At 39.0% G+C, this 19,989-nt stretch overlaps 2 protein-coding genes across 4 annotated transcripts; one reads left to right on the plus strand and one right to left on the minus strand.

The window, feature by feature from the left end:
• Positions 1–1,078: 1,078 nt before the first annotated feature.
• On the plus strand, positions 1,079–5,634 carry rpl23 (ribosomal protein L23). Its single transcript, XM_086287897.1, has 5 exons — positions 1,079–1,152; positions 2,137–2,220; positions 4,410–4,538; positions 4,959–5,072; positions 5,501–5,634. The coding sequence occupies exons 1-5, from the start codon at positions 1,140–1,142 to the stop codon at positions 5,581–5,583; spliced, it is 423 nt and encodes a 140-aa protein (XP_086144023.1). The 5' UTR covers positions 1,079–1,139; the 3' UTR covers positions 5,584–5,634.
• A 119-nt stretch (positions 5,635–5,753) lies between these two features.
• LOC147331686 (von Willebrand factor C domain-containing protein 2-like) lies at positions 5,754–18,388 on the minus strand. Of its 3 annotated transcripts, none has more exons than XM_086287896.1 (3): positions 17,895–18,388; positions 16,196–16,316; positions 5,754–9,713 (listed from the first exon to the last, which is right to left on the minus strand). In XM_086287896.1, the coding sequence occupies exons 1-3, from the start codon at positions 18,270–18,272 to the stop codon at positions 9,472–9,474; spliced, it is 741 nt and encodes a 246-aa protein (XP_086144022.1). In that variant the 5' UTR covers positions 18,273–18,388; the 3' UTR covers positions 5,754–9,471. The 3 variants fall into 3 exon arrangements, with proteins under 3 accessions (XP_086144022.1, XP_086144021.1, XP_086144020.1); XM_086287895.1 differs by having other exon boundaries at positions 16,187–16,316; XM_086287894.1 differs by having other exon boundaries at positions 16,172–16,316.
• Positions 18,389–19,989: the final 1,601 nt, after the last annotated feature.

The following is a 19,989-nucleotide window of genomic DNA, read 5'->3' on the forward strand; positions in this document are numbered from 1 at the left end:
AAAGAACAACAGCAGAGGCCAGATAATTACAATCTCTACTGGAGATCACTGAAAATATCACAACTTATTTCTAGGTATTTCTTTAACCGCTCTTAACACTCTGACTATGCTGGTTTTCTTGTTTAGGTTTGAAGTTAGGTGAAAAATCATATTGACCCAACGGCCTACAACTGCATCTACCCTGGGCTGGATTACCAGTCCAATCCAGACCACTGATGATTCTTCATATTATCTCAACAAGCTTCTGCTGCCCCCAAGAGGCCAGAAGAAAGAAAAAAGCAAAGATATACATGTAGCCTCATAAACCGTCAGTTTTAACAATTTGTGATATTCTATTTTTTTCTTTTTTTTTCTTTTTAGAAAGATGCGCATCTGAGTTTAAATTAATTTCTGTTGTCCCATCATGTCGATTACAATGTAATATCCTTGAGTTCTTTGCTTAATTATATTCATGAAATGTAATTAAAGTCTTAATGTAACAGACTGACGTTTTTAAACAGAGAACACGCACAGACGAGGACGTTGTTGTGTCAGTGATCTGTTCTGATTCATTATGATTCAGTAACAAATGATGAATGATATAAAATGATAATTAATTTTAACCACAGGATTTTTCAAACAAAAAATGTATTCATAAAGCACAACAATAAGTACAACAGTGTCACCTCTTAGCAGTCCAAACAAATGATTGTACAACTACATTTCTATCCGAAACCGTTAAAACTATTTTTCAACCCTTTCCCAAGACCGAATTAAACGGGAACTACATATAACGGCCAGGTAAATTGTTTAGGTAAACAAGTAAATAATTTGATTCTAATAATAATAATAATAATAATAATAATAATAATAATAATAATAATAATAAAAAATTGGACTTACAAAAGAAGAAACACTGGGAAACTAAGGTAAACAGTGTTTTTAAAACACGCGAGACTAATAAGTATAACATCACTTTGTGATCCAGTTCGATTTTCTATCGTAGACGCAAAAAATAACGTAAACACCAAATGTGTTTGGTGAATTTTCCCGACTGTTTTTGAACGCAACGCGTCTCGTCACCCTGACCCGGAGGAACTTCTGTTCAGCTTTATTACCCACAATTCCTTTCTCCGCCTTCCTCTTTCCGTGCTGCAGCAATGTCTAAGAGAGGTATGAGAGTTGCTTTATAAAATCCACCTCCATCTGCTCTTTCTAAGACGAGCTACAGCGTATATAGTTGTTTATGTGTGATAGAGAAGCTAAATCAATGTTTTTGTGGGACTAGTTTTGAAATTATGACAAAAGTTAGCGATTTTATAAAGATCGCGGTTGAGATGGGAATTGAAGGAAGCCATGTTTTTCGTTCAGCGCCATGTATTACTGAAGCGAGAAATGCTAGAGGCGGAAAATGTGTACGAGCTAGTCGCATTTTCTTCCACACACTTTAGCCTTCTGTGTGGTGATAAGGTCTTTGTTTTTAAGTGAGTTATAACGATGCTTCCTGACCTGAAAGTGTGCCAATGAAGTGAATTTATTTGTGGTGATCAGGGCTAGCCGGGAAAGCTAAGCAGAGCCGGTGCACACCAAGCGTGAATTGTAGATAAATTGGAGCTGCCACATTTGAAACAAACTCTTATTGAGCAAAAGGGAAAATGCGTGAGGTTCAATGTAGTTTTAGCTCTTGGTTACTACGTGTCATTACTCTTAACCCAGTGAATGGAAAATAGGGTTTAAAGTGTTTACGTGTTTTGTAGCTTCGAAATTAAACAGAATTGTAAAAAGTTGTGTATTTGTAATATCCTTAAGGTTAGACGTTCCTTTAGATTTGGCTTCTCTGAATTTTAACCATCATTGTGTCCTGATCAAAGGTCATATTCATGCTGCGTTACAAGCTTCAGTAAAGCATGCTGTAGCTTGCTGCTTATGTATTACAGTGGGTGTGTAGATTTCTCAAATGTGACATTCGCTCCTAAAATGGACCTATGTGATGATTAAAGCGCTATCGTAAGTCAGGGATTTCAGTGTCACTAAGTACACAAGGGCACTCATGGTAAATACTTACATTTGAAATATCTTTCCTCTGAGTTTGAATCACAAATGCCCAATTTGTCAGGTAGAAATGATTCTTACTCGAGCATGTTTCTTTTCCTGCAGGACGTGGTGGTTCCTCTGGAGCCAAGTTCCGCATCTCCCTGGGTCTCCCAGTAGGAGCAGTTATCAACTGCGCGGACAACACAGGTAGGTCTGTGGTAACTCGTTGCTGTGTCAGGTTGACTCCTGTTGACTTTTGCTTCTCTTGTTCACCTTTTCTATACAATATGGTCTTAAACTCTTAAGTGATTGAAGGGAATTTAAGATCCAGCCTAAAACTTGCTGTTTTTGATGTTGAGCTGTTATCTTTTCACTAAGACTGACCACACCATTCTTCCCTGTATGTGAACTAGTTTATTTGGTGTGCTCCTTCTGATTTTGTTGTTGTAAATAGTTCAAATTAAAAGTATCACAAAAGGACAAAGTTGGTAAATCTCAGGGTTTGTTTGTTTTTTTCTTTCAAATTTTGAAAGTTATGTGAAACTGCTTAATTTTAACTTGGCTATAGAGAACCATGTGCTGCTCAATGATGAATGTACTGGAAACCTGGATTAATTTCTTACTGCTTGGAATGGCGATAAACCTCCCACTTCCTTGGTATTGCCCTGTGTAGAGAAGAAACCCCTTACTCGTTATTCCCTGTAACTTCATAGTGTTTTTTTTCCTAAAGCAGTTGTTTGCAGAGTAATGATCACAAAAGGCTAATAAAACACATTAGCAAATATAATCATTGTACTCTTTCTTATTGAAAGATATTGTTTTAATCCTTGTTGCTTATACCTGCTGATGTTTGCACTGAATAAGTCTGCTTTTGTTGTCCTGGAAGCAGCTTTATCATTAAATATAAGTGACGACTTGGAATACATGGTATCTACCATACTGACTAATGCATATAAATGGATTATTTGAGATTTTTTTATTTAACCTCTGTGTGAAAATTAACATGTAAAGCATCAGTGTGTCAGGTCTAAGGAGAGAGGTTTTCTGAAAACTAAGATCTCACCCAACATGGTTCTTTTGTTTCCACTTTTTCTAGACAGAATGCTTTTGACTGTTTGATTGTACTTGATTGTACCTGAAGGCTCACCTGACTTAAAATCTATACTCAAAAACATGTTGTTGAAGTTGAACTTGGATTAATATGTAGATTAATTGGTAGCAGTGTCCAATTAATTTACCTTGGGGGGTAAAGTAATTAGACACTGAAGGTATGTTGTTTTTTAGAACCAATTTAAAAAGTACTTGGCAGAAAAAGAAACTGTTTCAGAACTTTGAGTAACTGCATCTCACATTATGTGAACCTGTGCATAAACATAGCACTGTTGTTTAAAAGTGAAACTACAGTGACAGGTAGGGCTTTGCGATATGACCAAAATCTCGTATCCCAATATAAGACATCTATCGTCCCGATAACGATACAAATCACAAAATTGTAACATTTTCTGTGAATTCTGTGAATCTCGGGCAGCTTGACTTGTGTGAAGTGTTTCTAGCTGGGCGTCGTGTACCTGGAGTCGAGTGTTTTAACCGATGCATGAAACGATACATTTTTAGATATAAGTTGAAACGGCCGGCGTTTTCTTTGTATTTATTACACGGCGTGCTGCAGGGAAAAGCCTGTTCTAACGTTTGAGTCTAAGGTTTATTTTTTAGCACCTGGCGGCCCTTTTTTTGCTTCTCACCCGTAAATACTCTGCATACTCTTTCACGTGATTCAGTTTATTTTTGAAAAGTCTCAACAGGATCTTGAGTTTTATTGTGAAAGATTTATGTAGAAAATAAACAAGCGGACACGCGATAGTTTTACCGTCGTTGTTACTAACGACAACGCATAGAAACAGGCGCTTGTCTGTCCGTAGTGTGGTTATATTAAATATAAGAGAAAGAGAGAACTTTAAGACATTAATATAGCCACTACAGTGACATCAAAATAATGAAAAAATATTGCCGTAAACAGTTTATTTTGCGACACCACAAAACAAACTATAGTGTAAAATGAAACGATAGATGTTTTTATATCGTCATGCGATATATCGTTATATCGAACAGCCCTAGTGAAGCACTGGGAAAATGGCTACCAGTTGGTTCCTTCTGTCCGCCCCTTCCAAAAGCACTTGCTTTGTCTGCTCAGTGGCTCGGTGAGTTGTCGTAGAAGGGAATATTGATTTCATCACTGTGGGTGAGACGGCAGCGACCCCACTGTGGCTGACTGATCTCAATCAGGGATGAGACAAGCTGACAAAGTGAATTTATCATAAACCGGAATGGGAGTAGATCTTATTTTCTGCCACCCTGTCCTCTGTTCTCATTATGGTGTTTCTTACTGTGTTTTTCAGGTGCCAAGAACCTGTACATCATCTCTGTGAAAGGCATCAAGGGGCGTCTGAACCGTCTTCCTGCTGCTGGAGTTGGTGACATGGTCATGGCCACAGTCAAGAAAGGCAAGCCAGAGCTCAGGAAGAAGGGTAAGTGGGAAACTGGTCGTCATACAGTCTTCACCAGACATGTAGGTTCTGTTTGCAGCGTTGCACACACTTTCATAAACTAATTATTAAATGTCATTTAAGCTGCTTTCCTGCAGAAGCAGTCATTTCTCAATGATAGATAACTAAACAATAAGGAGCGGTGGATCCATTAACAGTGAAGCTGGTGACTGTATTCCTCTTTGCCTGTTTAGCTTTAGTTTAGTGAAACGTGTTTACAGGTTCTGGTTGGAGTAGCCTTCCAGCTGGAAGATCCCTAGAGCAGAGCAGGAACTACCGTCGCCATCTGCAGTCTTTAAATGTCTAAATATAAGTTGCCAGTTTCAGTTGCAGAAAGTTGTTCAAATATGGTTTTTAGTTTTTCATTTTAAGCTCAAATTAACCTTGTTCCCCTCTCCACAGTGCATCCTGCGGTGGTGATACGGCAGCGGAAGTCGTATAGACGAAAAGATGGCGTGTTTCTCTATTTTGAAGACAACGCGGGTGTCATAGTAAACAACAAAGGAGAAATGAAAGGTGGGTTTTTGAAACGTGGTGTGGCATTCATGCGCGCTGTACAGGGAGGTGATTGGTGTGTGGTCATGACAGGCGCATATTTGCCCTTCCAAAAGCACTTGCTTTGTCTGCTCAGTGGCTCGGTGAGTTGTCGTAGAAGGGAATATTGATTTCATCACTGTGGGTGAGACGGCAGCGACCCCACTGTGGCTGACTGATCTCAATCAGGGATGAGACAATTTATAAATACTCAGTACAACTTTTTCTTTTAATGTATTGGTTAATGTTATGTTTGACCCAAATGATGTGCTCCCAGTAATGAAAATAACACCACCTTATCAATTTGCCTAACTTTTATGCCTCTCCATTGTAAAATCAGTTTATTTTTTAAGCTTTTAAAATAACACAAGTATCGGGACTTATGTTCCTTCGTGTGTGTGTGTCTACAGGTTCTGCCATCACAGGCCCAGTGGCCAAAGAGTGTGCTGACCTGTGGCCCAGGATTGCCTCCAATGCTGGCAGCATAGCCTGAGCTGGACCCTGCACCTGTTTGTTTTCAATAAAAACTTGTTATTGAGATGTGTCTTGGTTGTTTCATTTACCTTTCGGTCCAAAATGTTAAGACTATTACAGAAAAGGCTCTTATTGTTGTGTTTTAATATTCATAAAGAGTCAAGTACATGCTCAGAACTTTTTTGGTAATATGAAGTTTATTTTTCTTTTATATTCAGTATGTACATGACTGAGAGCTGGTACCCCTTGCCGTTCCTCACATTAGATACACTAGGGCCAACAAAGATGTTGTTGTTAACAAAAATGTCAAGACTACAGCTGTAGGGAGAAGTCTAAACTTTGAACCTGACTGGAGAATTTAAATCAAAACAAACTAACTCGTGAGGGGTGAATTTTACAGCCGACATGAGGATGGGATAGAAGCCACACAAAATTAATAAAGAGGAATACACTTCAAAATGTGTTTTTACAGTGTCTAGCTGTCACCACCTAACCGTGAATGAAATCTTCCCCTAGTGGACTTCTTTATAGGAGTGTGGCATTAATAGAGTTTTGAATATACAGTGGAGGTGACCTGTGAATTGGCATGCATGTGTACACCATCCTTTTTCAGTTAGTGTATAAATGTGCTTTCCTGCTCGGCCATTTTCAGTTCTGTCTGCTGTACTTGGACATCCCTGGCACCTCACTGCTTGGCAGATGGAAGCCACACTACCATCTGCATATAGCATGTTTCCTCTGTCATAGATGCCTTCATCATGCCCATGTTCCAAAGTCAATCAGTCTGAGGTACAAAGGAAAGAAAAACATTTTCCCGCACTTCACTGTGACAGTATGTCTGCATACAGTTTCAGTTGTGAAAAAGTGGCGCTTAACAAAGGTACAGATAATACTGTGTATGTGTAGGTGAACGTTCAGCTGTGGTCATGTAGCCTGTGTACCTGCAGGTTTAGTAAAAGAACTTGGAAGTGTTAATGCAAGAGGTTAGTGACACAATGGACATAAAATGCCTGACAAATAAGCAGACAGTGCAAAGCTATCTAGCTGTAGAATGCACAGTTGTGGTAGGAAGTTTACATACTTGATATTTTGAGCCTTAACAATTTCTTTGAATTGTTCTTTTCCCCTGGTATAATAATTGCAGGGCATACATCTTTAATGTTTTAAAAAATATTTAGTACACAACTTTGAATTTATTTTGTTTTTAGAAAACAGAACTAGTGATAACCTCACATAATCCTCCTCACTAAAACACTGAGGGAGAGAAGCAAAGTGAGACCGGAATAAAGTCTTTCCTGGAGCGAGGTGACGGGAATACTTGTCAAATGAGCCACGAGATGGTTTCTCGTGGCTCATTTGTGGTCAAAATTATATATACAGGCTAAAATATATACACACATTCACTTTTGTCTTTCAACTTCAAGAGCTATTCTCATTATCGATCATAATTGACTTTCTCTTTACCAGCATAGAGGAAGTTATATGACAACAATCATTGAATTGACAAATATGCAGAACAACTGGAAAGTCTAAGAAAGGAGAATTACAGAGTTACACAACTTGGGAAGGTGTCTTGGAGCCATTTATAAACATCTGCAGATTCCAAGATCATCAGTTTGAACAATTTTGTGTAGGTACAAGTTGTTTGGATGTGTCATCACCGCCAAGTTGTAGAAGAAGACCCTATCCTGCACTCAGGTGAAGAAATTGGTTAGGATATTCAAGAACAACCAAGGCTCAAGTCTGCCTGAGTCTTGGAAACTGCTATAATGTCAGTGTCACTGTACAGTAGGACAGGTTTTGGATCACTGTGGCGTTTGGAGGCTTTAAAACCTCTGCAAATATACCGACTATCGAGCATGGTGGTGGCAGTATGCTCTCAGGCTGTTTTGCTGGATACAACAGAATGTTCCAACAGGAGGGTAATGCTAAACATGGATCAAAACTGGTTTTGGACTGGATAAAGCAGACAAAGCTTCTAGAATGGCTTTGCTAATGGCTAATAACAACTAATAAACAACAGTTCAACATTACTTTAAGATATGAAAGTCATTCAGTTTGGGAAACCTGAAGTTTAAGAGATTCTTTCTGCTGCAAAGATGGGTTAGAGAAACCACAGCTCATCAAACAGCATTGCTCTAGAAATGCCCCTTTATGTCTAAATTAGTTTAAAATTGGGAAGTACAACTTTTTTTTTATCGTTATAAAGCCTTCAATTAAACCAATGAATCCAATTAAACTATCAACTACTTTAAGTTTACCTACTGGTTTATAAAATGGTTTTGATTGGATACTCATGTCTATTCTTGGTAATGGGCTTCTTAAGAGTTTTGTTCCCACATACTAGGGCAACACATAGGTTAGTACTGCTGCCACAGAGGTGTAGAAATAAGAAAAGTGTATTTTAATTTTTTTTTATCCAATCTCATGTAAAAGGAAATTTCAATGCTATTTTTTATTTTTCATAAACAACCAAATCTCAGCATACTTAAAATGTGTGGCACAGTCGGTCTACTCTGGACTGGTTTAGGATGGTGTCATTCTAGTATTACTACTGTGTGTCAGAAATGCTGTGTCATCCATGGCAACTCAAGTTTTCTTCAAGATATTTTCAGTGTCTTTTCAAGTTTTGCTAGATGGACATTATTCTCCATTAACACAGCATACAGTCTGCTCTGAACTTCCTGGACAATCATCTATTTTTCAGGAGAATGGCCCATGCATCTGAGATGGCTTGAAATGAGTAGGAGCACAGAGTTTAAGAGAACACAGCCACCAAAAGCATTTGTGGGAACTACTTGAAGATATTTGTAAAATCTGTAGGTCTTCATGACTTCTTAATAATAGTGAAATTTAACAGTTTGATGTCTTCAGCAGTGTTCAACAATACAGTAAGACAAGAAAATCCATTAAATGAGCATGTGTTTACAGTAGAATTTCTTTGGCTGTGCGGTATCTCAAAAAAAATTCCTGGTCTTTACATCTGAAAAAAAAGCTTACATTTACTGTATTTGATCAAAAGGCTAGAGTGTCAATTCTTCAGTCATTTTGTATGACAGCAGTTCAGGATTGAATAAAGTAATGGACTGAGTAAGATAGGATATTAACCACTTTCTTGGGCATTTGTTTCAAGCTGTCTCAGAGTTGTGTATTCTATTTTCTTGTTTGGGTTTCTACTGTCAATATAACTTCTTTCCCAATGGTCTTGCCAACCAGCTCCATTTCTACACTTGACACTAAACATCTCTTTGATTATTTTACAGTTTCACTTTTATTTCACCAACGCCAAACAGAAGCAGCTTAGTGGGGTTTTTTTGTTTTTAAATATACAGTAGAGCTTACCCAATGCTGTAGTGGAAAAAGAGTTTAAATTTCCAGGGAGCCACCTTCACTACAAGTCAGAATTTTGGCCAAGCTATGTGAAGTTCCCATTGTGTGGACTTAAGATGTGCCATTTCCCAGAAAGAAATGGGAACCAATTTGTTTTATTTCCCAACAAGTTAACTTTAGATCTTGAATTCAGGTAGAAGAACCGACCCATATGGAAAAGAAATAGTGAAAACTTATATGATTTACTCATGAAAGTGGCCACTTTCTCATTACTTTCATACATTGTTTTAGTAAGTATCCAAAACATACAAGTTTCATTATATAATTTTTCAAGGGATCTTATATCTGTTTTCACTCTTATATGCTTTTCAAGACAGACACAAGACAGATACAAACTTTATAAGATTTATATATATCTTTTCCATATGGAGAAGCTGTTCTATTTGGATAATTAAGCTAGATTCTGAACAATACATTTTATGTGGTGCTCTAAAAGTTGAAGTTTAGCAGACTCATGAGTTGATTTGTACCTCAAGAGTGACTCTGCCTCTGATAAATTTATCTAACAAATTAAAATTCAAGGTATTACGTCCAGTCTGGGAATAAATGGCCTCCCTCCCTTCCCTTTGCTGTCCTCGTTGCTGGGGGCCTCAGTGCGGGTGCTCTGTGTTGGGCTGGGCTGTGGGCGCTGTTCACAGGTGGCATGGGGGTGGGTGTGCCATGTCCCATCCCGGTAGGTGCAGTAGCATACTGTTCGCTCGTCAATGTTCACACGCTCCCCTGCTGGGATCACCCTGTTCCCAGCAAAACAGTTGGGACCTATAATGACAGTTAACATTTTATTGTCGTTTCCGTCATCAAACAGTGAACGAGTTCATAGAAGAGCGTATCCTTCCTCTGTAGTCGAGGTTATCGCTTGTGAAACATGCCGGCTGTCTCTCTAATGGGACCGCACCTTTAGTCTCATTGTTTTCAAGTAGGGTTTACTTTTAGAAATAATCATAAACCTAAAGAATAAATAACTCCATTCTTGCATATTTTAAGTCTCAGATCTGTAATTACAGACAAATCTGGCTGTAGGTTATTATAGGGCTTTAACCCCAATTTGATATGGGGGTCCACTCCCAAGCTACAACCCACCAACCACCCACCTCAGCACTGTCAGTATTAGCTGTATGCTTGATGCTTTGTGAATTATTCAGTTAAAAAAATATTATCATGGCTTGCTAGTGTGCTCAAAACAAACAAGCACACAGTGAAATGTTTTTTTTCCATTGCAACACAGGTCTAAATATAGTTGTTTTTTTATTTTATTTTAATATTACCTGTTAAAATTATTGTTTTTCCTGTTTCGTTTAAATTATGTCAATTTTCTTGCATACAGCAGTTTTACTATTGATTTACTATTTTAGTTTAAGAAGTCTCTCTTCCCAAAAGATAAATGAATGCCCTCTAATATCTCTCAGGTCTATATCATATTAAAGCAACAACAAAATCGCAGTTACAAATTATGTGGGATAGTAATTACTGACTAAATAATGCAAACAGCCTGCCTTTGATTTGCATTCCTTATTCACAGATGGGGCTCCTTTATTTGGCGGCTACCTGAGAAACAATTACCAACCCCAACCAGCAGGAGCACAGGAAGTACAGTTCATCTAATGCCAGATCTGATGGCATCCAATAAAGCACAGCTGACATAAGGGAATTTGGCAGTAGTAAGGAAAAAAATAAATAAATTAAGCAAACAGTGACGCAACAAACTGAACCATCTGTCCCGCTGTCTGTGCAGAACTGAAGCAGTAAAAATAGAAGGTTCAACTTAACTGCAACTGCCTTTAGACACCAAGAGCAAGGCAACAGCAAAGCATGTTTATGTGCATGTTCCTGTTGGGTTTTTCTTTTTTACCTTTTAACTGCTTTCCATGTCCAATTTATTCTATAATTAAGGCAACATATAAAAGCAAAGCTAATATACCCACTGCTACAAAAGAGCTCAAACTCTCCCACACACACACACACACACACACACACACACACACACACACACACTGATGCACCAGTGTTTCAAAGCCAGTAGCAATGAAAGTCTGAGTGACATAACGGGAATGACTGTATAAGCTGCAGGGTGTGTGATGTGACATAACCAGTGCAGCTTCTGAGAGCTCCAGGGTGAACATACTGACTGTCACAATGACCGCTCTTACTATAGTGCACACTGGGCTCAACAGCTTAAATGTGTGTGTGTGTGTGTGTGTGTGTGTGTGTGTGTGTGTGTGTGTGTGTGTGTGTGTGCGCGCATGAGGATAAAGTCAGTGAGATGGGATATAACAGCACAGAGGAGAGTGGATGTACACATAGATGAAACAAATGACAGCTGGGAATGGGGAAAACATTCAGACAGCAACATTTTAAACAGAACTGTTATGAAAAAATGTCCAAAAGCACTGATAAGCTGTATAAAAGCATGCACTGAGTTTGTAAGTAATTTAATGTCCATGTTTAATTAGAACTTCAATTCAATGTTATTTATATAGCGCCAAATCACAACAACAGTTGCCTCAAGGCGCTTTATATTGTAAGGTAGACCCTACAACAATAGATAAAGAGAAAAACCCAAGAAACTTGCAACTGTTCTTGCATTACCCAACCTCACCCCAACCCAGGGGATGATGATACCTCCACCCGACCTGATGTCCTGGGTCCCCCTTGCTGTAGCATTTATGTTGTACGTCATGAGTCTTGTCATAGTTGTGATAGCAGTTGCTTCTTCCAGATGTTGGACTACTGAGCTACTAGTTTTTTCGATGTTAGTCTAGTTGTTGGGTGTAAAAGAATCCATATTTCTCGTCATGTAACTCCTTCCGCTGCTATTGCAGCATAGTGTAGTAGCATGCCAACAGCTCCCTATTCTCATTCCTCGTCTTCTTATGCTTTATTGTTTCAGTAGCCCACTTCTCATCAATGTGCCCTAGTTCCTTAACATCTGATACAGACTTTGTTAATGCAGGCAACGTCCAGGTATGGATTTTGTGGGCTATGTGTCTCTTGCTCATATTTCTGATGCGCATATTCCGTCACAAAAAAAAAATGTCCCTACTCGACCTGTAGACAGCCTTTATCCTAGTTTGGGTTCTCTATCCACTACCATGGGCCTGAGCGCTTGAGGGTCCTGCGCATAGTGGTTCCATTTACCATTTTTTTTAGCTACTGGGTAGAGCTACATCTATCACTACAGCCATCTTTCTCTGCTTGTCTACCACTACTATGTCAAGTGGGTTAGCCACCACTAGTTTGTCTGTCTATACAAAGGAGGGGGGAACAACTAAGCTGTAGTGCCTCTTCACCTCACTGTGCAATACCTTTTGTGCAATACTTTTGTAAATAGTCAACGGTGCAATAGACTCAATACTTGAAATGTGCAATTCACTTGTATTTTTATTTTTATTCCTATTTATTCTATTTATCCCCTTCGTATATTTTATTTATATTGTCTCTGTATTTATATATATATGTGTGTGTGTGTGTGTGTGTGTGTATTATATATATATATATATATAATATTCTGTAACTCTGTAACTTCTGTCGGTGCTGTGCTTTTTTGGAAATCGAATTTCCCAGAGGAACCCACCCGAGGGATTAATAAAGTTCTATCTAATCTAATCTAATCTAATCTGCAAGTCTCACAGGATCTTAGCTCATGGTGTTCCATGCCCTTCCTGCTAGCATCTTGCACCCTGCGCTTATGTGCTGGATTGTCTCTAGATCTTTGCACAGCCTGCGCCTTGGAACTTGCCTTGTGTGATAGACCCCACCCTCTATGGCTTTGTCCAGCCACTGGTAAGGTTTCTTGATGCGAGTCACTTCTTCTGTAGTACGGTAATACTACAAGTACTAGGGTACAAGATCAAGGATATATGTAGATATAGATCCTCGTGGACAAGAAGGCTGGAAGCCAAAATCAGGGTAGCACAGAAGGATTTTCATTTTTTTAACTGAGACATGATCCATGCCTACCTCTGAAGAAGCTAACGGCAGTCCACAGATGATAGGAAGCACAAAGGAGGTGGCTAACAGCAGGTACTCATCTAGACTGGCTAACAAAGGGTAGACAATCCTGATCATGAAGGATGCTCACAAGGGCACGCCATCATGAAATTACTGGCCAATTACCTGCCTCTCCCACACATGGCAGCTCCTGTCAACATTGTAGCTACCAAGCTGAGTAGGTGCATTAGTCAGTATGTAACCACAGTTCAGAAAGGCATTGGAAAAAACACCAGAGGGCCAAAGAACCAACTTCTTATTAATAGAGCAGTAGACCAGGACTCTAAGACCAGGCAGACAACCTGAGCAACCTGGATTGACTACACGAATGCCTGAAACGAGGTCATTTTGGACCATGCTTTGTGCACTGGTCATGTTGTCATGTTGGAACTATTCCTACATAGTCGGGAGCTTGAAACTGTCAAATACATCTTGGTATGATGAAGCATTAAAAGTTCCTTTTAATGGAAATAAGTAGTTGAGCCCAACTCCATAATACCCCTCCACCAAACTTTACACTTAGAATAATGCAGTCAGACAAGTACCATTCCCCTGGCAAAATCTCTGCTCGTCCATCAGATTGCCAGTTGGAGACATGACAAATTTCAATGCAATAATAAATCAGGCAAATATCTGGCAAACCTACTTAAGCAAAATAAAGAAAAAACAACAATTACAGTTATCAAAGACTTAGCAGGGAAACCATTTCGTAATCTTAAAGATATAAATAATGTTTTTAGGACGTTTGACATGAATCTGTACACTTCTGACCATGACTCGAATATGGAAGATATTCACAAATTTCTTAGTGCTATAGATCTGGCTCATTTAACACAAGACCAAGTTAGGATGTTGGATAAACCTATTGCTCTAGAAGAACTATTCTGTACTCTTAATCAAATCCCCAATAATAAGGCACCTGGCCCAGATGGAGTTCCTGCTGGGTCCTACAAACATTTTTGGCCAACCTTGTTCCCACTATTTATAAGAATGACAGATAAATTTATGATTACCTCTAGAATTCCTCCTACCACGAATACTGTTGTTAAAACCGAATAAAGATCTCACTCAGTCAACTAGTTATACACCACTTTCTCTGGTAAATAAAGACATTACAAATATAAGCAAGGTCCTAGCATCCTGCTTTGAGAAAGTAATTCCAGCACTTATCCATCCTGACCAGACAGGTTTCATCAAAGCCATTCATCTATAAACACTCATAAACTATTTAACTTAATGCTTTCACGGTATCAAAAAAGTAACACTCTAATTGTATCACTCGATACAGAAAAAGTATTTGACAAAGTCAACTGTAAATTCCTGTTTGCAATATTTGAGAAATTTGGATTCAGAGAATCATTTCTCAATAGGATAAGAGCATTTTACACATTGGTTGACTCCCTCTGATCAGGTCTGGGGGCAGCCCAGAACTCCATGGTCCCAACTTCAAAATGCTTCCGCAAAGGAAGAGAAGTGGAGGGCAGGGGTTCGGGATGTAGATGGGGTCATCCAATAGCCGGACGTACCAATCATTCAAGACCCACCTTGCTTCTAGTCCCCCCAATACTTGTGTATTAATGCGAGCAGGTGGTCTGAGAATAATAATGACTTGAAAAGCGCCATAAAAAGGGGGGGGGGGGGAGGGGGAAGAAGGAAGATGGAAGGAGCGAAAGAAGAAGGGGCGTGGATGACTATGAGTTATTTCTTATTCTGAATTCATCAATTTGGATGAGTGAGTGAATAGTTTTACTGACTCCTCACTCCATTGAGGGTCATTGATGCTCAGACTGGGGATTGGGGCACACCCCGATTGTGTCATGGAGATCAGGCTCAAATTTTCAGATAATTTCCAGTCTGGAAAGTTTCCCATCCAGATGATGTGCAGTAATTGAGTTTTTTTTCTTTAAAATGAACAATAGAAAGTTCCTACCAGCTATTTGATACTATATAATACTGATATACGCTTTATGGGCAACAATATCTCAATAAATAATGCCATTTATTAAACCTGCTTGGCAGAATTTGGTACTTTTGAGTGTGTTAGGTCCCGGGGAATACCCAAATATATTACAACAGTACTAATCAAGGGAGAACATCATTACGAACAAAATGAATGACAAAGTCATAAAAATTTGGAATGATTAAAAAAAACCCGCCTAAGATAAATGACAGCAAATATCTTTCTGGGGTCTGCATGCACCCAAGTCAGTAGGATGAGGGTTAAGAGAAGATCCTGTAACTGCAGTTTGAGGGAAAATCTAAAATTTAATAATTTATTTTACGAAATTTAAAAAGCATTAGCATTAAAAAAAAAGTTAAGTTTGTTTATATATGCTGTCAATTTCAGTTCTTTTAAGGAAATGAGAATGAGCAAAAAAACCACTGGTCAATCGGCTAAGAAAACTGCAATCTATAACTGAGAACACAGAGCATTACAAATGACTTTATACAACTCTTGCTATCGTCCATTCCTTAATAAAAATTTAAGCTTAGTTTTAATGATTACATTTACTACAGAGAGCAAAAGAAGCGATCTGAAAAGTTTTGGTAAGTACTAGGGGAGCACCAATCCAATATTTGGATCAGATATCGACCCGATCCTGGCTCAAAAAAGTAAATCAGCTGTTGGTGACAATGGGCCAATCCATGGGGCTGTCTATTTGCTGTCTATCTGGTTGGTATTGGGAGACCTAATGGAGAAAGCTTACAGCAAATTATCAGTTTTGGCATATCTGAAGATATTTCATAATCATTACACCAACACCCTTTGTATTTACAAAGGTTTTCAATTTAACTACAAACTGTGGACAAGCTCAGATTTGGAGTCACTTTTACTGTCATTATGTTTGGTAAGAGAGACATTATATAAGGTAGAAGGCCAAAGGCTGCTGATTTTGTGTAACACTCGATGGGAAGCTTAAATTGCACTTATGGTAACATAACATTATGAACACAATCTGCCCACTGAAACTAGAGTCTTTAAGAAAAACAACTGTGAAACTTGTGAATGCATTTTAATATACGATCACTTGCCAAACAGGAAGTCTTAGCGTGTTTTCTAAAGACTTTTTGAGTTACGAATAAATCCATATTTGTTTCTTTTTGTTTGCAAGAAGGGGATTTAAATTTTCATGATATTCTCCCAGTTTACACGATTATGCAACATAATGTATGCAAAGCTGATACTGAAGCAGATCTTTATGAGGCAAAGAGAAAGAAACACTTTGAACCTGAGTGACTCTCACCGGTCTTACATATGGGGCAGCAGTGGTTGGGTTCGTAGGTGGGGTTAACGCAGTGTGGGGCTGGGCACTCTGAAATGCTGCAGTACACCTCTCTGTTGGGCTCACAGCGACATCGCTCACACCTTGACAGCTGAAACACACAGGTAAGCGTGAACATCATTATTACATGTTAACATTTGGATAGTCTGCATGGTCTCAAAATAAAGATGCGTAACAATGGTAGGGTTAGAGTTGCTTTTTCTTTAACATTCTGGTGCCTTCAGAATGTTAAAAAAAGGCATCCTTTTTTTTAAAGTGCTAGTGCTCTGGGCAGCAAACCCATCCTGGACCCATCCTGCCCTCTATCAACAGTTTAATGCTTCTGTAATAGGGTGGTGTGTTAGTACGGGGGGATCATTTCTTTGCACACTTTGGATTTCCCAGTACCAGCCCAGTATTATTTAAATGCCAGCACCTATCTGAATATTGTTCCTGACCAATGTCCATCACCTTGAGACTACAGTCTACACATCTCCCTACACATCACATGTCACAAAGCTCACACCACTCAAATGGTTTCTTGAACATTAAAAAAGGTTCAGTGTACTCAAATGGCTTCCACATTCACCAGCACTCTGTCCAATAAAGCACCTTTGTGATGTGGTGGAACAGGAGATAGGCATCATGGATGTGCAGCTTTTAAATGTTATCATGTCAGTCTAGACCAAAACCTCTGAGGAATGTCACCTTGTTGAGTCAATGTCAAAAGTAGTTAAGGCAGCTCTGAAGGCCAAAGGGGATCAAACCCAATATTAGCAAGTAGTAACAATTGAGTGTATATCTAAAACATATTTATGGAATTTATTGTAGGTTACTTCATTAGCTTATTCGTGTAAGCCTTCAAACAATCATAAATTGGGCCAAACAACCTGCAACAGCAGGAAGGGTTTGAATTTGGTTGTCGGAGGAGTTTACAGAAGTTCGAGATAATGAATCACTGCAACAAGGAAAATCTTTTTTCTAGACATTTACTCAATGACCTGAAAATTAAGAATTTAACATTTCACCTTTCATCCCAAAGTTATTCAAGCATGTTGCAAACTTGCTGTTTTTTGTTTTGTTTTTTCCCCCTCTGGTTTTAGATGAGTTGGTAATTTCATATTACATGATTATGTATTACCAATGAAAAATGTATCAGTGACATGATGACGTATAGTATTACTGCATGCATTAAAACTATTCTGGCAAAAACAGCTGTGTTCTGTAAAATAAGGCATATAAGGGCTGTGTATCTAAAGTTTGCACATTCTGAACTAGTTTGAATAAGTGTTGTGAAACAACAAAACAAAACCAAAAATCCCCCCCCCCCCCCCCCCCCCACTCCCCAAACCCTGTAAACCTTTATTTTTTTTTCCTGTAAACGTGTTGCTTATTTCTTTGGAACACTTTTAGAAAACATCACAGTGACACAGCGAGGATGCTATACAAAACATTCTATGCTTTACATGTGTCATGCAGCTGCAAGAAGAGGAGAAAATACACTATTTTACTGAGCGGCAAAAAAGGAAACAATAATTTATGAACTTTATTATAAGTAGGTGATGGAAAAACATCTGGATTGAGAGAGGATCCCTACTAGCATGGAACACATCAACAGGGTTGTAATATTATGAACTTGTGGCTGGGACATGGATTGGAGGAGTTATTCAGAAGTTTGGCTATTTCTCACCCTGAACTCCTCCAGCAGCCTGTATGTTTTGCCTCCGTAGACACAGACTCTGGCCATAGCCTCGCACACCGGGCAGCACGCTTTATACCTGATCCGCGTGCACCGGGGGTGGATGCGAGGACACTTGGGTCGGACGCATACTGGGCCGTCGATGGTGCATGTGCATGGACACGACGTAGGGCTCGGGTAGTAAACCTCTCCGATGCTGTACACGAAGCCGTGGTCGTCGATACACCACTTCCCCCTGTAGTCGCCGAACTCGTAGTCCAAGTCGGTTTTGGAGTATTCCGCAGCAACCGCCACGCGCGCCGGACCGTGCGGCAGCGGAAGGAGTAGCAGGATCAGCACGAGCAGGACTGAGAGATAGCGGTTTGCCATGGCGAGCAGGTTACCTGACACTAAACCGTGTGTGCGATTACTGAGGAGCTTCTCTAACCGAACTTCTCCTCCTACTATCAGGAGCGCCTGTGACGCCCATACATGCGCGTCACCCTGGAGCGTCACTGAAATTACCCGAGGACAGCAGGCGGCTCCCCGAGCCCTTAATTTCGGCCAAATCCGGAGGTAACGTTAGGATATTAAAGCGCAGGGAAGGGCAAATGTTTGATCATAGCTTAGTTTCATAATAACACATTTTTAGGGTCAAAATGTGGTAAGAAAAAAGGGAAAAAAGGAGGAAAGAGCAAAGCTGAACAAAAGTTATAGACGTGTGCAAGGTGTTATCTGGGAGAAAAGTCAAGGGGCAAGGTTGTTTAAATATTTTATGTTGTTTTTATTCATGTTTAAGTAATAATGAATGATTTTCAACTAAACAAAGTTGGAACCTAAACATATTACCACTATATTTACATAAAAATTGTATTCTCCTTTTCTTTAAATTCATTATTTATACAGCAGCCATAGTTTCATATTTGCTAATTTGCTCTTGTCACCAAATAAGATTAAATGTCATTTTAACTTCCTACGATTGCCTTTTACATTGCTCCAGAGGTTCCAACTTTAACATGTCAGACAAATAAATGAATAATTAAATACTACTGGAATCTCTGAAAATAAATCCTTCATTTTGTAACAGACAGCGGATGGAAACCATGAACAGAAACAGCATTTGTATATGATAACAAAATCGTATTCCATCGCATTAACATCAATATTATTATTGTATGGCAAATCTTTTGTTTCAGTCCTTTGTTTATTTTTAGGAATGAAGTATTGCATAAAATGTTTATGTGTAACTGTTTTTAAGCTAAGTAATGTCAGTGTGTGAATGTGTGTGTGAATGGGTGGATGACTGGATATGTAAAGCGCTTTGGGGTCCTTAGGGACTAGTAAAGCACTATATAAATACAGGCCATTTACGATTTTAATGTCATGGATTGTGCTGCTTTCATTACCTTTAGATGTAATGTCTGTTTAGCATGTTACATTTAACCCAAAACTATGTGAAAAAGTACTCTTTGTGTCTGTCCCTAACCAAGCATAATCGATATTACTCAAATCAAACGTTTAGTTGTTTGTTTGTTTTTTTTGCTAAACTTAGTTTTTGTAACTTGATCTAGCAAAATAGTTTCCGTGCTTTAATGAAACCACAATAGGCAGGGATGTGTGGTATCCGTGTTGCACTCAGCAGTGATGCAAGGTTGTGTCATGGTCCTGGGTCGGTGACCCAGCGCTTTAAGTTTATTATTATCATTTTCCAATTTATTATCATGATTATTATTGTTGTTTGAGTTCTACGTGTTATTTTCGGTCTGCCTCTGAGTCTGCGTCTGTATCTGTCTGTCTATGGTGTCACCCCTTCTGTTTGTGAATCTGTTTAGTTCAATGTCTTGTCTGGTTCCATGTGTCTGAGTTTCCTGTTTTATTGTGAAGGTCTGTGTCGTATGTGAGTGTGCTCAGGTTTACGTTTCCCCTGTCTCATCAGCTGTGATTTCTCCCAGGTGTGTTCCCCTCCTGTCTCTCATCCCTTGATTACTGCTATCTGTGTATTTAAGCCCTGTGTTTCTTTGTGTCAGTGTCGTGTCGTACCCTCAACTTGCTGTGTGTTTGTAATGTCCTGTCCTCCAGCACCTCGGTTTAGAGTTTTGTTTTTGTA

The sequence above is a fragment of the Aulonocara sp. 'chitande type north' Nkhata Bay genome, linkage group LG4 (genome assembly GCF_057382095.1).
Source record: "Aulonocara sp. 'chitande type north' Nkhata Bay isolate Kocher_YH1m ecotype deep benthic linkage group LG4, A_spYH_male_GT1.1, whole genome shotgun sequence".
Lineage (NCBI taxonomy): Eukaryota > Metazoa > Chordata > Actinopteri > Cichliformes > Cichlidae > Aulonocara > Aulonocara sp. 'chitande type north' Nkhata Bay.